The sequence below is a fragment of the Olea europaea genome, chromosome 11 (genome assembly GCF_002742605.1).
Source record: "Olea europaea var. sylvestris chromosome 11, O_europaea_v1, whole genome shotgun sequence".
Taxonomy (NCBI): domain Eukaryota; kingdom Viridiplantae; phylum Streptophyta; class Magnoliopsida; order Lamiales; family Oleaceae; genus Olea; species Olea europaea.
In genome coordinates this window covers 195,196-215,446 of record NC_036247.1, presented here as the reverse complement: position 1 = coordinate 215,446, position 20,251 = coordinate 195,196, and the positions used below count along the sequence as shown (strand labels likewise).

Sequence of the window (20,251 nt, the reverse complement as noted above, 5' to 3'; positions counted from 1 at the left end):
ATACAAGCAACACAAGCTTCAAAATCAGAAAAATCTAAGTCAACTAGTATACCATCTTTAATCAACCTTTCCATTCTTTCTTTAGAAATATGACCCAGCCTTTTATGCCACGACATGGAAGAGTTTTCAATGGATCTGGTACGTTTAGAACCAACTACAACATTCACAACATATATACTAGAAGAAGTAGAATCTAAAGCAGGAAACAAGTTAATTCTATACAAACCATCATATAATGTAGCAGTACCAACCACAACAGAATTATAATAGATTGTACCCTTTCCATTTCCAAAATGAAAAACATATCCACATTTATCCAAAATAGAAACAGAGACAAGATTTCTTCTGATAGAAGGTATAAAAGCAGTATCAGACAAGTTCAAAACATGCTTAGAAGTCAAAAATGGGTCTCACTATTCCAATATGTTCAACTTTAACCTTCACCCCATTGCCCATGTTTACTACTGACTCTGTGTCAAGTGGCCTTCTGTGGTTCCTTAATTCCTGCAAAGAATTTGTAGTGTGAATGGTTGCACTTGTATCTAGCCACCAAGTATCAGAAGACGCATCGACTAGATTAGATTCAAAACACAGTAGTATCGAATGTGTACCTTTCTTATCTAATCAGGCCTTAAACTTCCTACAATCAACCTTCTTGTGCCTAAAAATATGACAGAAGTCACACTTGCCCTTGAAACCTTCCTTCTTAGACCCACCTGGAACACTTACGGTAGCTTGTTGAGGAGGTCTCCCAGATTTCTTCATCTTACTGAAGTTGCTATTAAAGTTGCTACTTTTACCTTTGAAAAATCTCTTCTTCCCTTTATCAGCAGTCACTATGAAAGTAGCATGAGACTTTGCCTTTTTCATCATCTCTTCTTCTTGAGTTACAATAGCAGCCATCTCACTCAAGTCTCATTCTTCTTTCTGAGCATTATAAGTAGTCTTGAGTGCATCAAACTGAGATGGCAATGATTCAAGTACTTGCCATATAAGAAAACTCTCTGCTAACTCAACTTTCATCCCTTTAGCTTGTTAAAGAAATGAGTAAACTTCATAATGTGCTCTCTAACTCCACTGACCCCATTGTAGGTTGTGGTAGTAAGAAGTTTCATCAAAGTTTCCTTTTCTGCCTTGTCAAATTTAGTAAATTTCTTCCCAACAGCCTTAAGATACTCTTTGGCATTATCTGTATCAGATATGCTCTACGTAATAGACTTGTCAATGGTATATTTCATGATCATAAGGCAAGTCCTATTAGAATGCACCCATTGCTCATAAAGAGTCTTTTCAACTGTAGTACTTTCACTAGTGGGTTTGGTAGGCGTATCAACCCTCAAAGCTAAAGCCAAATTCATAATGACCAAATTAATAGTGAGAGACTCACGTCAATCCTCATAATTTGTTCCAATTAGACTTTTGATGGCAGACAAAGAGAGAGACATAGCTCTATTGCCATAAGCTGAGGAGAATAAAATAAACAATTTATTAAACATATAGAATGACAGAAACATGCACCCATAAATGTATCCAATATGCAACTTTATGTTCATGCTGGAGTTTTATTCAAAATAACTCTTGCACACTATGCTAGAGCCCAAGACACACTCAAGGCTCTTACGCATGACAAAACAAAATAATTAAATACAAGGACTTAAGATGACCCACTATTGAGAGGATAGAATTTGACCACCAAGTGCCAAGTACTTAACTATTATCTTTGTCGTCCTATGCATCCAACCAAATAATGATTTACCGAAAGGGCAAATTCACTATCCGCATTGATCTTAGTAAAATATCATTTAGCGGAAGCATAAACGATATAACAATCCCGATAATTTATCATGACTAGTCCCACGAGAGATGAGTACATAACCACTCCAAACCATCGGCATACAACAAAATTATATAATCCACATGGACAAAATATTTATTCTACTCCAAAAAGGAAAGAAAAATAAATAAATAAAATTATCCATTTCTTTTCTCCAAAACAAATATGGAACAATATCACATAATTCATCAATGGGCACCTTAAAAATAAACATTTGTCAATTATAATAATAATAGATCTATTATTAAAATAATTATAATAATAACTCCCAGATTTACCTAGCATCAAGTGCACTCAAAACCTAATTGGGTGTTACCACAATTTCCACATTATTGGCTCCTGTTTAGTTTTCTTATTAAATGCTATTACTTTGGATTACTAGGGGGCAGTCTCTGTCCATCTTTTATTTACTTGTCTATCGAAGGGAGTTTTCAAACGTTTCGTGGTTGTTGAACTTTAACCTCTTCCAGAAAACAAAGCATTATAATTTAAAAAAGCCACTGTCCCGTTTCAAATCTTCATTTTGTCATGATTATATAATCAACAAATTCCAATTAAAGGAAAATTATCAATGAAACCTCCAAAATAATTACCAACAGAGCTATTTTGCAATGTAAAATGTCAGCTGTGAAAATGAGAAGGTTTGCTCTGATACCATTTGTTATAAAAATCAATTGATTTAATAATCCATTCTCATTGTCATAGCATGAACCCACAATAATAATAGGAAAAAAAAACATACCTCCAATGGCTTGAGATTGGCTTTCCATGCTATTCCTTTGACTGCAAAAGATCAAGAAGCATACAATGGAAAACTACTCTCTCACCCAAGCCCTAGAACCGTCCTCTTTTCTGTGGTCGAGATCATGAGGAAAAAAGGGGGCAACTTATATATATATATATAGTATTCAATGGGCCAATACTATATCAATTGGGTTGAAATTAGGGCCTCCAAATGTCTTAATAAAAAAAACCCATCCCATTATGGGCTCAAAATTGACCAATGAAATGCTAGTCCATCAAGAATAAATATAACACTGTTGCCATTACAAATCCTAGTCAATTTCTTCCTTGTTAACTGCAGATACATGGTTTTTAGTGGCCAAAATTTTCTTGATTTCCTCTTATATTGATTTGGAACATATTTTTGAAGATAGCTGCAGGCAAACATCTTATGGATCTTTATGCAGTAGACTGGCTCAAAGATACCAAACAAACGGACCACGTTGCCAGACGTCGTGGTTGTGCAGCACAATTAAGTTGCTCTAAGGGCAAGCAAAGTTTCTTTTAATTCATCTGCTTAGCTTGTTGTTTGCCTACATTATACACATTTACATTTTGATTAGTTTTTCAACTATTTCATAGCCAGGGTATTATAAAAAATGACCTCGTATTCATTTTTCTGTTGTAGGTTGCATCAATTTTCACAATTGTATTTAATTTGCAAGTAAGTTAATTATCTATTGGGTTTGAGAGATGTGATAACATTTGTCTTCCTCCTTCAAGGTGCCTGGATCAACACACTACAGCACGGATTTCTATTTCGTGATGAAGGAAATAATATCTGGATCTCATTTACAAGGGTTTGTTGATGGAGATGATGAGTTCCGCAATAGCAGACTGAAGCTTATTCTGTCTGTTCCCGAGGTAAACTCCTGCTCGTCTCCCCCTTGTCAAAATGTGCAACACTTTCTTCACTTCGCTTTTCAACTTTACTCTGTTGAGCAGTTGACTATAAATCACATTTGCGAATCATTTAGGGCTCTTGGATAGTACGTCAGAGTGTTGGAGGCACCCCATGTTTACTGAGGAAAGCAGTATAAAGATCTGCTATATATATATATATATATATATATATATATGTTCTATTCATCAATTCTTCTACTCCAAAATGTAAAGATCTGTTTTTGTTTGAAATATTCCATTCATGCAAGTAAAATACGGGCGCTGATTTCACATCCTTTTAGGTACTCAAGAATTGGAAATTGTATAACTTGGTAGTTTACTTTTGACATATACAACATTCTAGATTCCTATGAAATTGAGTTCTTTAAACTAATCAATCTTCTAGTATAAGATGATCAACCAGGAAAAAGTTATTTTTGTTACAGTTGTTGGGGAAAATTTATACCGTTAGGTGCATGCACAAATCATGCTGATGGAAGAATTTCCAGGGCCACTTCCTTGAGGGATGGCATCTCTTGTTGCTGATGCAAATAAACATATTTGTTTCTCACTTTCCTCAGAACTTTCCAAGGACCTGGATAGCACCTATACATACATATAGAGAGGGAGGGAGAGAGAGAGAGAGAGAGAGAAATGTTATGTTGATAAATTCATCAAAAGAAGCAATATAATGTTTGGTATGCAGTATTAGTAAATATTTTTCTTCAATACTATCAAAGCGTTATCTAATCTCCCTCAAATACACAGTCAAGTTTCCAGATGATCGATTTTAACTTTTAGAGAAGGGGAGGTCGACAAGTAACCAACCTAAAGAGGACTCCTCCGTTTCGTCCTTTGAAGTTGTGAATGTAATATACAGTCTCCATCTTAGGCAAGAAAGTTTGGGTAAGTGCAGCGAGTTTCGGATAGAAAAATGATGGATAATCTTAATGTAGTCATGGAAAACTTTGATAATCTTAAACAGGTATTTTTTCATCCAACAAAAGAGCTACAAGATTAGAAGCAGAGATTACTAAGTACGTGTTCGGCAAACTCAAATTATAATTTATGTTGGTCAAATGTACTTTCTATCCATACATTTCATAGGATTCACAACTATTATGTAATTATTATCCACATTCTATAGGGTTCATAACTTATCAGCCCTTAAAAGCACCGCCAAATATAATCTTATTACATAGAAAAACCACAGCCTTCTTTTCCTCGATTCACTATTTCGTAGTCTCCATCAAAACTAGCTCCCTTGTTTGCTCAGGACTCAAAATTTCGTTAACAAATCAGTACTAGGATCAGAAAACACACCTAAAATGGCAGAATTGAGCATGTTTGGCTAAGCTTAAATAGTTCACTTATAGTCTTATCTTTTTTTACTTTTTCCCTTTTTTTTTTTTTTGGGGGGGGGGGGGGGGGGGGGGGTGTTGTTGCTGTCAAAGCTGGAAATAAGTACTTTTGACAATAAGGTAAGAATACTATGCAGCACAGCAGAAGAGTATAATTGTGCAAAACAACTCAAAAATGTGTAAGAAAGGATACATCCCGATCTAATTCTGTCAAGTTCCCCATTGAATATAATTAGTTTCCTTGAAGTGTTCACTACAGCTTCTTTATAAAGCTCTTCCACCACAAGCATCTCTAGATTGAAAACAAGAATCAGATCGACATAAACAAATTTGGAAAGGAGAAAAAAGAAAAGAAATGGCTTGAATATCAAACAAGAGACCAAGAGTAAGCTTGTACCGTTGACATTAAAATATGGATAGGCGACTAGGAAGAGTTCATCTTCTGGCTTCACACGGTCGGACATTTTAACTTTTGATACAAACCCAAAATCTTCGAACAATGAAGGCTTTGTTAGATAGTCCAATTTTAGAGAAGCTCCTCCAAAAGCTGAATTTCTTGCAAATGTGACTTCACTGGCCTCTGGAAAAAACTGCAAGATTTCTGAAAGCGTTTAATGAACATGAACTCATATGAAAGAGTCAAAAAGTTGATGGGAAGAACAATAATAACAAAAATACAAACTGGCTGCAGAAACCTTGTACTTGGAGAAGATAATTGTGAAATGTAACATAGGAATAAAAGTCTGAAGAGTTAAAAGTAAGAGTACTGCTATTTAGTCCAATTGGGGTTACAACCCAATTTAGGTAGCGTTAACGTGACATTAAATGATAGGTGGAATTAAATAAATTATTATCCTAAAAGTAATGGATTGCTAAAATTTCAGACTCTTATTATTCCTTACATAATGCATCATTGGCAAAGTGAACCGTTACCTGAATTAGACTATTTTGAACATAAAAAGGCTACTGCTTCTACATTCAATAGCCTTTATTATTGAACAATGAACCAGGAGAATTAGATATCAATAGTTGTACGATGCTCAAAACAATGAAAGAACTGTGAACTCTTCAAAATCCATAGGTCTGCAGATCTCACTAGAACATTAAACATCCCCCTGCATAACAACCTACAGTTTTCAAGTTCCCATTCGTAAGTATTTATCATTTTAAAGTCGTAGACTTTCTGAAAGGAGAACTTTCTAGAGTTGAATTTGAGCATGTTATATATGTTGACCTCCGAACATGGCCAACAGGTGTCGTTAGAAGATAATGTACACGTGGACGTGTTTTATAGTATATATGCCGTAAATATGTGTGTATGTAGAATAAGAAGAAGATACATAATAGACAAATTTGTATGTATATATATTATGCTCCTCTTTCTTAGTTTTCTTTCTCTAGATTTCATCCCCCTAAATGATACAAGAATTGCTTATTTATAGTGATCAAACCTACGTGATAACCGTTGGATTGGATCCACGTGACCTGATCTATCGACCCTTAATGTCACGTCAACTCTATTTCACATTAATTACATTGACAGACTTTTGACAAGAGGTCAGTCACCCTACAAGCCTAGGCTAATATCCCTGACACTCATTAAATGGGCACGTTACATCAATCAACTCTGGAGATGTGCTTGCCAGACCCTCTTACGGTCGTCAAGAACTTCGGGTACTCAAGGAGTTTGGCAGCAAAAGGTAAACCACCTCAGAAGGAAGGACAGGACCACTTCAGCCTTGCCATGTGTGTGAATATGAGGCCTCCATGTGGGCCACTCTGTATAATCATTAACAATATCTACTTGGAAGGGTACTAATATTAAAACCGTAAAATTCTCCAAAAAAATTTTGGTTTATCATACCCATGCCCATGGATAAAACTCATAAACATTTCATTAGATACCGTGAAATATGAAAGTTCAAGACGTACAATTCTAGTCCGTGTGGCTTTCTCTGGACTTATGACAAGGTCACAGAATTCACGAATAAGCTGCATACTTCCAGTCATTTCTATACCGCCCTCACCATCACCTGATACAATCAAGACATTTGCAAGTGTAAAAACATCTTAATACAATTTGAAAGGTAGTTTCAGTGAGATAAAGTGGAAAGAAGATGACTACCTGGCACGGATTCTAATCCAGCAGTTGGGAACTCAATTTCCTGTGGCAGAAACTTTTTGCTCACAAACTCTGGAATTTTGAATGTGATATTGTTCATTTATATCTCCTTTTTCATTGCAAAAAGATAAAGACTGAGAAAGAAACAAACTAACTCACCATCAGTTGCTTGTCATCTTTTAGAGCCAATACAGTTGCTGCTTTAGCCTGTCAAGCATTAAAATGATCCTATGTTATTTAGGAAGTAATTATATTGCAAATCACCAACAGCTATTCCTACGCAACAAAGAGAATAAGGGACTCTTGTATGTTAATAATCTCTCAAATAAATACTAAAATTAGTTTCCCATTCTTAAATTGTTAAAAAAGGTCTATGGAACTTCATTTTCTTTTCCTCTTTAGATTCATCAAAACCTATTATTTCATAATGATACTCGGGATCGCAGAGGCGGAGCCAGGAGAGTATGAATGCATATAAGAAAAAAAGAAATTCCATAAATTTTATTTACATAAAAAAAGGGCTGCCCCTATCTCGGCCCCTGCTGGAACCAGTTAGAATTTTCATAATGGGTGGCGAAAACACCAAAAGAGGACTTAAATTCAGCATATGCATAAGAAATGTCTATAAAAGACTTACTTGCTGAAGAAGTTCGTTATAATCACCAGGAAATGGTACATCGAAATCGACTGATGAACCACCTTCCCCAGAAGCAGCAATATTCACAAAATCAAGTTTCTTCAGAATCTTCAATTTCCCTCCATCTTTCTTTATCGGAAACCCCCCAAAACAAAATCCCTAAATTGTGTTCAAACACAGCAAACAGTAATATTAACACAAAACTGATTATGTCAACTTTGAATGCATAAAAGTAGGACAAGAAAAATTAAGTACATTATAAAGCTTCTAATTTTCCCCAAAAAATTAAAAATTAGCAACAGTATGTTTGTGTCTCATGTCGCTTAACATCAACATTCAAGGCTACATCTTTTCAGATCAAACGAGCAATCGAACCGATTAAAGCTCAAACAAGTTCTCAAACGAGTCACAATTTTGTGGAGTATTCCAGGGTAAAATTCTAGAATTCGTGTACTTAATGGTTCAATTAAATATTCAAGAAAAATACAATTTCCAAAATTTAAATGTATTTCACAGAAAAAAAATGCTGAAAGAGTAAAAATTACCTTAGATTTTGATATAGCAGAGATTGGAATAGGAATCCCACAAACAGTTAACAGCATTTTGAAATCCAATGGGGATTTGAGTCATTGGATGCTAATAAACATGCACATTTGTCTGTATGAAATATGAACGTGCGGTTTTCATTTGGCTAAGGCTAAGTATAATTTGACTACAAAAATATTGCTCATTTTTTTGTTCTCTAAAAGTTTTTTCTTTTCTGCAAATTCATTATAGTACTCAGATAAATAAAAGAAAACAAATTCGATTGTCTTTTTATTTTAAAAAAAATAGATAATATTATTAAATTGAAAATTCATTGAAATACTTTTGAATTTGAGTGTCTATTCATTTAATATAATTGTTGCATAAACAAAAACTCTTTTAACTTACATGCCATATAGCAATCCCGATGTGATCCAAGAATCAAGTTTGAAGACGACGAGTTTGAGTTGAGACCCGTTGATTATCGAAGGCGGACCGATGATACGATCGAGAGCGAAGCAAGTGAAACAAACGATGGGATTGCTCGTTCAAGAAACCATTGAAGGGATGATATTCGGGACGCAAAATGGGACAACTTTCATGCTCAGATCGTTAGCCGAATCAAAGTGGATCAACTCAATACAAGCGAACAAAAATGTAGGCCAAAGTTCATGCTGTGCGACCACACAGCATAAAAGTCGTGCGATCGCACGACCCCGTCAAAACATAATTGAGGTAGCTTCAATGCCATCATGCGATCGTAAGGAAAACCACCATGCGATCGCATGGGTCACTTTCGAGGAGAAAACTTCATTTTTTCGCGAATTTCCTTATTTTGTTAGAATTTGATATCAATTAAACTTCTTTCCATATTTTGACGATTTTAGCTAAGTTTTTAGCTTTAGTATAAATACTATTTCAATTACATTGTAAACGACTTTTTGACAATTATTATTGAATTCAAGAGAGACTTTTGCTTTTCTTCCAATTTGTTCTTATTTGAACAATAAGTTAGAACTTATCAAGGATAATTCCTTGTGGCATTCAACACCAGATCGTGGGTTCTTCAATTTGTAAGCAAAGGGTCCATTACATCACCGTTATCTTTGGGTTCTTTGTTTCATCTTGTTGGGTTCAAATCCAAACTGGTTATCAATTGGCGTTCTTGAGTTCCGCATCAATATAGTTGTGAGTTTCGTAGTCTAAGTTGCTACGGGGTTCGTATCAGTTGGTATCGGAGCTTTGGTCCCAATTTAATCAGGTTCTATCTTTAATTTTCTTGTTTGGGTTGTAGTTTTCTTGATTTCCAAGTTTCTTCCTTGTTCTTAGGTCATTCTTCAATTCATTCCTTCAATTCGTATTTTTCGTTGGTGGTATAATCTCTTGTATTAAAAAAAAGTTACTGTTTATCCGGATATTAAAAGAAAATTACTGCTCACGTAAAAAAAAGAGTTTTTATTAATTACTTGATTTGCTACCAACAAGTTTACATTCAAATTTCTAAAGTCCAAAGTTCTATTTTCTTCAATTCTTCAATTTCGGCAATTGATCTGTTGAAATTTACTGAGTCCATTCAAATTTCATTCCATTTGTTTCCAAATCCCTTGAAAATTATTCTCTTGACTTACTTTTCGGGTTGAATCCGCAAGTTTTAATTCGGTGAGTTCGTTATTGTTCTTGGAAGCTCTTGGAGAAAGCATTGAGTGGTAAAAGGCAGAGTGGTGAGCTCATTAGAGGGTAAAAGCCAATTGTGTGATTCCGAGTGAATTTCGTGAGGCAGAAATTGAGAGAATGTCTGAACAAGAAGGTTCCAACTCAAGCTGACACGGCTATCACAGCAATGCATCGGAGGATTTGATACAGTGGTTTGAACTTGCTTTTGGGGTTGTTAGAGATAGGCTGAATCAACGGGATGCTTGGAGGGCTAAGCAGGAAGCTTGGATGACGAGGATGGATACATCAGTGGCTAATCTTAGTAGGAAGCTGTGGGCGAAGGTATCTAATGCCAGGAGACGGGAGCATAGGATGGAACGGAAATCATTTGATTTGGGCAGTGAATGGGATGATGAGGGATATGGAGAAGTAGGAATGAGACAGATGAGGAATAGAGGTAGTAGGCCTGAACGACGGGTTAGGAATAATCACGGAGATGAGGCGGACGGGAACATGGGCAATATCAAAATGTCCATTCCACAATTTAAGGGGAGGAGTGACTCAGAGACGTACTTGGAGTGGGATAGAAAGGTGGGATTAATTTTTGAGTGCTATAATTACTCGGAGGGGAAGAAGGTAAAATTAGCAGTGTTAGAGTTCATTGATTACACAATAACCTAGTGGGATCAAGTGGTTACTACACAGCGATGGTGTGGGGGAAGACCAATTAGTACTTGGGAGGATTTGAAGGCGTTGATGAGGAAGTGGTTCGTTCCTAACCACTACTATAGGGAGATCCATCAAAAGTTGCAGAGCCTGTATCAAGGGTCGAGGAGCGTAGAGGACTATTACAAGGAAATGAAAATACTCATGATCGGGCAAATGTGGTGGAGGATCGGGAAGCTATCATGGCACGGTTCTTAAACGGTCTAAATCGAGAAATTGCTAATATAGTGGAATTGCAGCATTAGGTGGAGCTAGAGGATATGTTGCATATAACCATGAAGGTGGAGAAACAAGTGAAGAGAAAGGAGACTGCGAGGCAGCCGGTGAATACTTAGTCTTCTAACCCAAATTGAAAGTCGAAGTAGGATGGTAATAATAAGGAGAGTGAAGCGGTAACCAAAGGAAGAAGTGAGTGGCAGAAGGGGAAAGATGGGAGGTCCATTACTCTTACACCATTAACACCGGCTCAGGTGTATGAAGACCAAATAAAACTGAGAAATGAGGAAGAAAGGCGAGCGAGAGAATCTACAAAATGGAGAGAAGATAGTGAGCCTGTGATTAAGAGAGAAAATAGCGAGGTGGCCAAAAATGGGGGAAAGAGAGAAAAGCCACATGAGAGGAAAGAAAAAGAGTCAACTAAGCGGAGAGAAAAAGGGTCAGTTGAGCGAAGAGAAAAAGAGTCAGCTGAACGGAGAGAAAAGCCAGAAGTGAACTTCTTTGCAAGGGGGAGTGAATTAAAAAAGGCTTTAAGTGATAAGAGATAAGTGTTGTTGTTAGTTTACAAGGAGTCTCTCCTCTCCCTTAAGGAGTCTAACACCTCCCTCCTTAGCATGGTTAAGTCTTTGTTACAGGATTTCGAAGATGTGTTCCAGGAAGAGGTGCCAAGTGGATTGCTACCAGTTCGAGGGTTCGAGCACCAAATCGACTTCATACCCGGGACTGTCATTCCAAACCGACTAGCTTACCGAAGCAATCCCGAGGAGACGAAGGAGCTTCTGAGACAAGTGGAGGAGTTGATGAGCAAAGGTTACGTGAGGAAGAGCATGAGCCCGTGTGCTGTGCCTATTCTATTGGTGCCAAAGAAGGATGAGACTTCGCGAATGTGCGTGGACTGCAGAGCTATCAACAACATTATGGTAAAGTATCGTCACCCTATTCCTAGGCTAGATGATATGCTTGATGAATTGTATGGTGCTTATGTTTTTAGTAAAATTGATTTTAAGAGCGAGTACCATCAAATTCGCATGGGGGAGGGTGATGAATGAAAAATGGCATTTAAAACTAAATATAGGTTATATGAGTGGTTGGTTATGCCGTTTGATCTCACAAATACACCGAGCACATTTATGCATTTAATGAATCATTTTTTACGAGCTTTCATAGGAAAATTTGTTGAAGTTTACTTTGATGACATTTTAATCTATAACAAAGACCTAGGTGAGCATTTAGATCATTTAAAGTACATGTTTGTTGTGTTAAGAAAGGAATAATTGTATGCTAATTTTAAAAAGTGCACGTTTTGCATGGATAGAGTTGTTTTCCTAGGATTTGTTGTTAGTGCTAATGGGGTAGAAGTGGATGAGGAAAAGATTAAAACTACTAAAGAATGACCAACACCTAAAAGTATAACTGAGGTTAGGAGCTTTAATGGCCTGGCTAGTTTTTATAGGCGCTTTGTGAAAGACTTTAGCACAATCAAGACATCATTAACTGAAATCGTTAAGAAAAGCGTAGGTTTTCACTAGGGTAAAACACAAGAACATGCATTTAACACCACTAAGGATAAGTTGTGTAAATCACCTGTTTTGGCATTACCTAACTTTGATAAAACGTTCGAGATTGAGTGTGATGCATTAGGGATAGGTATTGGAGTAGTGTTAATGCAGGAAAGGAGACCTATTGCTTACTTTAGGGAGAAGTTGAGTGGAGCTACACTGAACTACCCAACGTATGACAATTCCCTTGTTCAACCATTGGAGACTTGACAGCATCACTTGTGGCTTAAGGAGTTCGTGATACACACCGATCATGAGTCCTTAAAGTACTTGCGGGGTCAAGGTAAATTGAACAAGCGACATGCGAGGTGAATGGAGTTCATAGAGACGTTTTCATATGTCATCGGGTATAAGCAACGTAATGAAAACGTAATTGCAGATGCATTGTCGTGAAAGTACGTGCTTCTTAACTCTTTAAGTGCGAAATTACTTGGTTTTGAACATATTAAGAGCATGTATGAAAATGACATTGATTTCTCAAACATTTATAATTCATGTGCTAATACAGCTGTTGATGAATTTGATAGACATGAAGGATATTTGTTTAGGGAGAATAAGTTGTGCATTCCAAATTGTTCAATGCGTGAATTATTGGTAAGGGAAGCACACAATGGGGGTCTAATGGGTCATTTTGGGATTCAAAAGACTTTAGACATGTTAGGGGAACACTTTTATTGGCCTAAAATGCATAATGACGTAGAACGAATTTGTGAAAAGTGCATAACTTGTAAACAGGCTAAATAAATTTTTTTACCTCATGGCTTGTATACACCTTTACTTGTACCTAATGAACCTTGGGTGGATATTTCTATGAATTTTATGTTGGGTTACCTAGGACAAAGAAAGGTCGGGATTCTATCTTTGTAGTGGTTGATAGGTTTAGTAAAATGACATACTTCATACCATGTCACAAAATCGATAATGCCACTAACATTGCTGATTTATTCTTTAGGGAGATAGTACGTTTGCATGGAGTTCCTGAGAGTATTGTGTCGGACCGAGATGTTAAATTTTTGAGTCATTTCTGACGTGTTTTGTGGAATAAGTTAGGAACTAAATTGTTATTTTCTACAACTTGTCACCCACAAATGGATGGTCAAACTGAAGTAGTACATAAGACCATGACTCAATTGTTTCAAACAGTGATTAATAAGAATTTAAGAAATTTGGAAGATTGCTTGCCATTTATTGAGTTTGCTTATAATCGTGCTGTACATTTCACTATTTCTTATTCACCTTTTGAAATTGTGTATGGATTTAATCCACTAACTCCATTGGATTTATTTCCTTTGCCTGTGAATGAACGAGGTAGCATGGATGGTAAGAAAAAAAGTTGAGATGGTGAAGGCGCTTCATGAGAAGGTCCGTACGCAAATTGAAGAGAAGAACAAGCTCATCGCGTCAAAGGCAAATAAAGGGTAGAAGCGTGTGACATTTGAACCCGGAGATTGGGTGTGGTGCATTTCAAGAAGGAACGTTTTTTGGAGCAGCGAAAGTCCAAATTGCAACCGCGGGGAGATGGTTCTTTCCAAGTCTCCGAGAAGATCAACGATAATGCGTACAAAGTGGACTTTCCAGGTGAGTATAATGTATCGACTACATTTAACGTTGTTGATCTTTCCTTTTTCGATGCAGGTGCAGATTCGAGGACGAATTCTTTTGAAGAGGAAGGGGATGATGTGATCCAAGAATCAAGCTTGAAGACGGTGAGTTCGAGTCGAGACCCGTTAATTATCGAAGGCAGACCGATGATGCGATCGAGAGCAAAGCGAGTGAAACAAGTAATGAGATCGCTCGTTTCAAGAAACCATTGACGGGATGATATTCGGGACGCAAAATGGGACAACTTTTATGTTCAGGTCGTTAGCCGAATCAAAGTGGATCAACTAATACAAGCGGATGAAGACGGAGGGCAAAGTTCATGCTGTGCGACCGCACAGTATAAAAGTTGTGCGGCTGCACGACCCCCGCTAGAACATAATTGAGGTAGCTTCAATGCCACCATGCGACCGCAAGGAAAACCACTATGCGGCCGCATGGGTCACTTTTGAGGAGAAATTTTCATTTTTTCGCGAATTTTCTTATTTTGTTAGAATTTGATATTAATTAGAATTCTTTCCATATTTTGACGATTTTAGCTAGTTTTTAGCTTTAGTATAAATACTCACTTCATTACATTGTAAATGACCTTTTGACAATTATTATTGAATTCAAGAGAGGCTTTTTCTTTCTTCCAATTTGTTCTTCTTTGAACAATAATTTAGAACTTATCAAGGATAATTCATTGTGACGTTCAACACCGGATCATGGGTTCTTCAATTTGTAAGCAAGGGGTCCATTACATCACTGTTATCTTTGGGTTCTTTGTTTCATCTTGTTGGGTTCAAATCCAAACTGGTTATCAATTGACGTTCTTGGGTTCTGCATCAATATAGTTGTGGGTTTTGTAGTCTAAGTTGCTATGGGGTTCGCATCAAATCCATAGAAGATATTGAAGATGCTCTTATATGGCATCTAGCCATATAAAATAAAAAATAAAACACAAATGGAATATTCAACAAATCTTGTTGCAATTTTTTCAAATTTTTTTAACTAAATTTTAAAGCGAATGAAACATTCTATTCCATGTCGTCAATGAAACAATTTATTGTTACATTATCAACTATCAAAGCAGAGTTCGTAGATGTGATAACTTGTGCTTGTCGAGTCATTTTTTTAAAGAAGATTTTGAAGAACTTAATTTCGAAATGAACCTACTCAGACATATTGGAAAGGAAGGAATAGTTGATTTGATTTATTACAAAAGTAAAAATCATGCAACTGATATTTTCACCAAGCCCATGAAATTGGTTACATTTAAGAAATTAAGGAAGTTGCTCGATGTTTGTACAAGAGAAGATTCTTAAACTAAACGTTTGTAAACTTTTAAGTTTAAGGGGATGTTGACAATTTACTGATTAGTAGGTCTTTTTTATGTTATTCATTAATTTAGTAATTGTTATTTATTTTAATAGTGGAATCCTAATTTGTTAAGTGCGTTTTACACGTTTATTTAAGTCACAAAACATGGATAATTATTGGTAAATATGTTGGAATGTGGTTTAATTCTATATAAATTATGTTTTATAGGACAACATTGATGAATATAGCGAAATTTAGGAGAAAAAGGACCAAAATGGAAGAAAATCAAAGTTCAGGGATCAAAGTATAAATAGTCAAAGATGTCTCGAAAGAAGAAATGAAGAGGTGAAAGTGTCCAAAATCAATTAAGCAAAAGAATGAAGTATTGGAAGAAGAAGAAATAAGAAAAGAGGTCAAGAAATGAGAAAACGGAGTTCGAGAACTAAAACGCAAAGTTTGAAAGGTTAGCAATACTGTGTGGTCGCATAGTGATCGCATGGTCATTTTCAGAAAGATCCAAGGATAATTTTGCTTTGAACTATTCTATAGCATTGATTTTTTATTTGATTAAAATTTCGACGGAAAATATTTAATTTTCTTATTTGATTAAAATTCGTATGGAAACAAATATTGAGATACCTTTTAAAACCCTAGAGCCATCCATAAGTGTTCATTATGCATCATAACACATTCATAAGGGTTTTTAGAGCATATAAGGAGACAAGAAACTCGAAGATTCTAATTAAGATTTAAATTGGTGATATGGTTTCTTTAATACTTTTTTTTGTTTTCTTTTTTTTAACATGCTAGGCTAGATTTATTTATGTTAGAAAAATGATGAACCATGTGATATGAATTTTCAATATTTAGTTTTACATATTTGACATTAAAAACAGGTTTTTTTTTTTTAATATTGAATAGTTTATATGAATTTCCTTTCTCCACGATTATTGTGCGAGGTAATTGTGTGAATATGATGACTTATTTTATGTATTCGAATACAAATCATCATAGGGTTCGATAAGGTATAGAAATATTATGCTCTATGTGAATCTTTAAGTGTTCATAAAAAGTTCATTCATTCATATATATTCGCATCTATCATATAAATATAGTCCGATCATATATGAGAGTATGTTTAACATTACTCGAGAGGGATTATTGAATAAAATAGAAACATTGATTTTTAAAAATTCAATCGTGTTGTCAAATTGTAAAATTAAGATTAAAAATGATTATTGCATGGAAATTCAGGATCCTAAAACACTTGTTATTCATTAAAACACATCAACTTTCATTTAGTATACTTTGCATTTAATTTAGTTAATTAATTCATAATTGCACACATAACATTTGTTATAATTTCATCATAACAAACACATTGTATTATTCTTATTTCGGTTAAGGTCACGATACTTAAAATCGAACTAAATTAATCTCATTGGAATGATGCTTGGCCTCACATCCACAAAATATATTTTCATGAACAGCTAACATCCCTTATACATATATTTCTGCTAACTGTTTTGGAGCCAACTTTGCTGGTAATCTCTGTCTGATGGGAACCCTACTTCCTCCAAAAGACAAAGTATACATCTATGGAGATGGAAATAGTGATGGCAAATTAGCCCGCCCTGCCCCGCCCCGAATGGGGCAAAAAACCTGCCCCGTGAAATTATTATTATTTTTTTATTAAAATGTTAGGTTTCAACTTGCTTCAAATAGAAGAATGTGACCTATTTTCTAGTATTCTCAATTGTACAAATCTTATCAAACTTGACTAATTTATATATACCATTATGTTACTTTGTCAAATTGATATTATATTGATAAAAACAAATATAAAAAAATATACCATGTTCAATTGAACAAATTTGAAAATCTATATATTGTAATAATTTAAAGTGTGTGGGGTTACAACTTTTGTGACAATATCAAAGGAAAAAACACAAAAAACTTTATTCATCCTAATAATCAATGGTGTGTACCAATAGTGACCATTATATTTAAGATTTGTAGTGTTTGTTTTGAATATTAACTTTGTCAGCTTGAATGTTATCTGTATTTTATTGAACTCAAAAAAAAAAGGTGGGCGAGGGGGGGGGGGCAAGCCCACTGCCCCGCCCCGTCGACGGGGCGATGGAAAATGTTAAAAGTATATACAAAACATACTTTTGTTACATCGAGAAAATTACACCGATACCATTTACCACAAAAACAAGCACTTAAGAAAATCGCGTACTCGGTACTCCTATTTTGTTCTATTCCTCGGCACAAGAAAATGTAAGACAATTTGGCTTTTTGATCTATGGAATAAAATTAGTATCTTCGAGTAATTTTATTTGGTTGTAAAAATGGTCAAAAGCTATCAGTTATATTCACAACATCAAAAATATAATAGATTTTGCACCTAATTCCTGATAAAGAAGGATGTCTACTTGTGTGCTTTCGTCAATAGTCTCTGAACGGCGTAAGTTTTTATGTTTATTTTTATTTTGTTAAAAAAAATTGTCTGAATCACAAGTTGTAGCAGTCTTGTTCATTTCAACAACGTTATTTATTTTTGTGATTTCGAAATTTGAGTAGTTTTATACAAGCTTTTTAAATTTTGCATCAATCATGAAAGCAATCTATATCGATTGAGAGATATAGCAACATACACGATTAAGTCCATTGATGATCCTCGTACATTGAACAAGACATTGTACCCTCGACCACCAGAAAACATCCTCACTCAAACGCAGCTAGTCGAAAAATGGGAAAAGCTTACAGGAAAAACGCTAGAGAAAATCAGCATTCTGCAGAAGACTTCTTATCTAAGATCAAAGGTATAATTTCTTACTATACATATTTTATGTTATTTTTTCTTGCAATATTCAGATTTTTTGAATTTCATATCGTGTAAAATGCTGAGGTAGATTTTGTGGAACAAGTAGGATTGCGGCATTTCTATGACATTTTCTATGAAGGATGCTTAACAAACTTTGAAATAGGAGAGAATGGGGCAGAAGCCTCAGATCTTTATCCAGAAGTTCAACATACCCGAATCCAAGAATACTTAAAAGCGTTCTCTCTAATGTCACCGTTGGCTATGAATTAACTTTTGTTCACTTATGCTGTCAAAAACTAGCTATATGTCGAGTGTGACTTTTCATTGCATTTTATTTTGGTATTCTCGAAGAACATTTTGAATCGAGTTTCATTTAATATATGAAAAGATAATCATCTTGATTGAAGTTAAGATCTCACTTAGGGCTGAGACTGTTATCTCCTTGCTATCTCCTTGCAATTTCTTGATTCCTGGCGATTATTTTCAATCTTTTGATTTAACAATCGTTCAAGACAACTGGGGTCATTTTTATCAAGCAAAAGAATAATCTCATATGCTATTCCTTTAGAACTTAACACGAGAAAAATAAAGAAGTAGGTACAATAGTTGACACTGTAAATTTCCTGGACAAAAAATTCACATCTAGATTTTCATGATCTCCATATAATGATGTCACGCTCTTTTAACAACTAGCATTCCCAAGGGAAATATTGTTGGTGCCGAGCTTATTTGTGAGCGGTAAAGATGGTTGTTTGTGAGTGCATTTTAAATCACAAATTTATGAAATGGAAATGTAGTACAAAATCATAAAACCAAATAAGAAAATTAAAATAAGGAGTAGAAAACGAAGATTAAATCCGAGGCAAGTGTATTCACTCTCTCCTTAAGACAATATTGCCCCGCTACGGTGCTCACGGTTGGCGGCAATTGTCTCCCAAGATACAACGGATTCGATTTGTGGTAGTAGCACTTCAAACCACAAATCCGGCGAACTTTTGACGGAGTTTCCCCTCTACCAGGAATATAATATATGAAAAGAGATGAAGAAGAAGAGAATTGCAATTTTGAGAAGAATGAATGCTCAATATGCAAATAGTGTACTCTCAAAGTCATCCAAGGGGTCCTTTATATAGAGAATGGAGTGGTGTGATGAAAGGATTTGAGCTAAACCATGCAACCTTCCAAACAGGTGCCACTATTCCAAAACCACAATTTCTCATTCATTTTTGAATTGGTTTATTAATAAACACCATTTCCAACAATCCCCCACATGAATGAAAATTCGAGTACATAAGTATCATGCAATGCAATGATGATGCATTATGCATTGTAGAGAATAAGCGGAAAAACACTGCATCAGGTAAGGTAGCTTCTGGCTTTGAACCTCCCTTAGTGAAATACTATCGGACTTACTCGGCTAATTGGTGAACGTGATGTCTTGAACCATTCAGCCTTTGGTGTAAGCCAAGACAACAATACTCACACAGATGTCTTCCCTATTCCGTCGTTGTTCTCATGACTTGGTTCATTTTGGCCTTGAACCCTTCTTGGTTCTGCAAGTGTTTTGAGAATTTAAGCATTTTAATAATTCTCATTGAAGCGGCCCCACTTCACACTTACATAGGTGACCTCCTATAAAGAGTATTCTGCCCTACTCCACTTGACTTAATCAAGATATAGGAATCATTAAAAGATTATCTTAACCTCTTCCAACTCTGCAGAAAGCACTTTGGTATCATAGGAATGAGTTAGGAAATTATTTCCTAAGTGTTTCATGGAATCCTCATAACTTAGTTGTCCCTTTGAACCAAGATCTTGGGATCTCCAGTCAACAAGGTAGGATTACCATTACAAGGACTCTAACGTAGTAGGCTTTACCTCATTCCCTTCGATATGCAGTATTCTTGATCTCTCCTAGTAAATCTCTTTAAAGGTACCACGAGTTTACACCATTGAGATCAACTGCTTGGCGGTATTATGTCTTACCGTTACATGTGACTTAGTATCTTTATCAAATGTAGCTGGCCAGCGATTGATTTATTTAATAGATACACATTGTCACAGCCAAGAAATCCTCTCATGAAGTTACATGCTTCTTATTAGCTTTATCTAAAGCTATTTCAAACGCGATTGGAGGATTTTCTTATAGTTGAAGGGTGTTCAATTTCTAATATTGAATTGTCACAGTGTATTTGAACCTTATGAATATTCTTCAAATATTT

At 35.5% G+C, this 20,251-nt stretch overlaps 2 protein-coding genes across 2 annotated transcripts; one reads left to right on the top strand and one right to left on the bottom strand.

The window, feature by feature from the left end:
- Window positions 1–3,697: 3,697 nt before the first annotated feature.
- On the bottom strand, window positions 3,698–8,354 carry LOC111402865 (protein LOW PSII ACCUMULATION 3, chloroplastic). Its single transcript, XM_023031167.1, has 9 exons — window positions 8,165–8,354; window positions 7,620–7,778; window positions 7,142–7,189; window positions 6,986–7,025; window positions 6,793–6,893; window positions 5,258–5,450; window positions 5,054–5,152; window positions 4,328–4,445; window positions 3,698–4,105 (listed from the first exon to the last, which is right to left on the bottom strand). Exons 1-9 carry the CDS (start codon window positions 8,219–8,221, stop codon window positions 3,985–3,987), a joined length of 936 nt encoding a protein of 311 aa, XP_022886935.1. The 5' UTR covers window positions 8,222–8,354; the 3' UTR covers window positions 3,698–3,984.
- A 9,275-nt stretch (window positions 8,355–17,629) lies between these two features.
- LOC111402843 (isoflavone reductase homolog) lies at window positions 17,630–18,299 on the top strand. Its single transcript, XM_023031146.1, has 3 exons — window positions 17,630–17,669; window positions 17,786–18,027; window positions 18,114–18,299. Exons 1-3 carry the CDS (start codon window positions 17,630–17,632, stop codon window positions 18,297–18,299), a joined length of 468 nt encoding a protein of 155 aa, XP_022886914.1.
- The last annotated feature ends 1,952 nt before the right edge of the window (window positions 18,300–20,251 follow it).